The 1,292-nt window shown below is 39.7% G+C and overlaps 1 protein-coding gene across 1 annotated transcript in view; it reads right to left on the bottom strand.

The window, feature by feature from the left end:
• gria4a (glutamate receptor, ionotropic, AMPA 4a) overlaps positions 1 to 1,292 on the bottom strand; it is a 192,036-nt gene that overhangs the window by 186,466 nt on the left and 4,278 nt on the right. Inside the window, exon 2 of the mRNA XM_037677371.1 lies at positions 627 to 785. Coding sequence (XP_037533299.1) covers positions 627 to 785 — 159 coding nt within the window. The remainder of the gene's footprint in view (positions 1 to 626; positions 786 to 1,292) is intronic.

Below are 1,292 nucleotides of genomic sequence, written 5' to 3'. Positions count from 1 at the left end.
CAAGAAACTGGTCAGTTTTGTCTCTCTGTCACCCTTAATTAATGCATAATTAGCAGTTATTAATGATTTATAAAGTGCATATGGGGGAGTTAATGTATCTATAAACTATTTATTAGCCATCTATAATGGGAACCTTACATTTGTTTTTTTGTACATCTTGCTCCCAGTTGTTTTTCCTCACTTCATTCATTCTTTATACATGTTCTCTAAATGTGTCCCATAAGGTGTTGCCTCACTGGGGACTGTGTATGCTGAAATAATGCTACTAACATAAAATATAAATACAGAATAGCAGTTTTGATTTTATTCTCAACATTTGTAAGTTGAAAAGGAGCGTGGCCTTTTAGTTTTAGAAAGCAAACAGACACGGACGGTGCAAATGTATCTGCCATGCGTGGACAGAGCAGAGAGTAAACATGTACTAACTTTTGAAACAACTTTAGAAAACCTGTTTAAATCACAGTCCTCAACTATCATGAGTTGTGATGAGATGCATCACTTTGTGACAGGTGATGTAGGAATGTCATGTAAGAGTTTAAACATGAAAAGACCGAGGAGCAGACAGGAACAACAAAAGAGAACATACTTTCATTTCATCTGTTTCAACTTCCCACATATCTACTCACATGCGTTGGTCACTGCAAAGCTGTTGGCGGTCTCGATGTTGTCCACATGAGGAACCAAATTAAAAGGAGCTTCTGTAGCATTCGGGCTGGTGTTGTGAAGGAAGATAGCTAGTCGAAAGGCTGTGTATTCCTGATCTGTATTCCTAATGAACAGTCCACCTGGGAGGAGGAGGAGAAGATAAACAGGGGAGGAAGTGAGTTATTGTCAGGTGGAGCGAGGTCAAGTGGGAACATGGGGACACAGGAAACGTGTAGGAAAAGGTAGATAGGAAAGGAGAAGAAAAACAGAGGATGAGGTGGAGGTGTGGGTGGTGGGCAGCCAATATCTTCATTAGCTTTGTTATAAAAGGCAATTTGTCTTTCGACACATCCTCCCTCTCTGTCTCAGGCTTAAATGCAGAACGTGTTTGTGGATGTGGCTTATTCCACTGATGAAATCTGAGAGAAGCAGAAAAATAAGCTGACAGAGACGTTTAATGACTCAGAGAGGACAGTCGAGGAAGACGGAGGAGGAGGAGCTGAAAGTGTCACCTTAAAGAAGGAGGGAAGCAAGGGTCAAATACATAACAGAAAGGAAAAGAGTGAAATGGAAAAAAAAAAATCAACCAAAGAAAAAGAAAATCGCATTGAATCTGTATAAAAAGTAAAACATTACGTAATCCTTTC

This window comes from Nematolebias whitei, chromosome 6 (genome assembly GCF_014905685.2).
Source record: "Nematolebias whitei isolate Nwh7 chromosome 6, NemWhi1, whole genome shotgun sequence".
In the NCBI taxonomy this organism is placed as follows: domain Eukaryota; kingdom Metazoa; phylum Chordata; class Actinopteri; order Cyprinodontiformes; family Rivulidae; genus Nematolebias; species Nematolebias whitei.
Note: the sequence above shows the minus strand (reverse complement) of the source record. Positions and strands in the feature narration are given on the sequence as shown.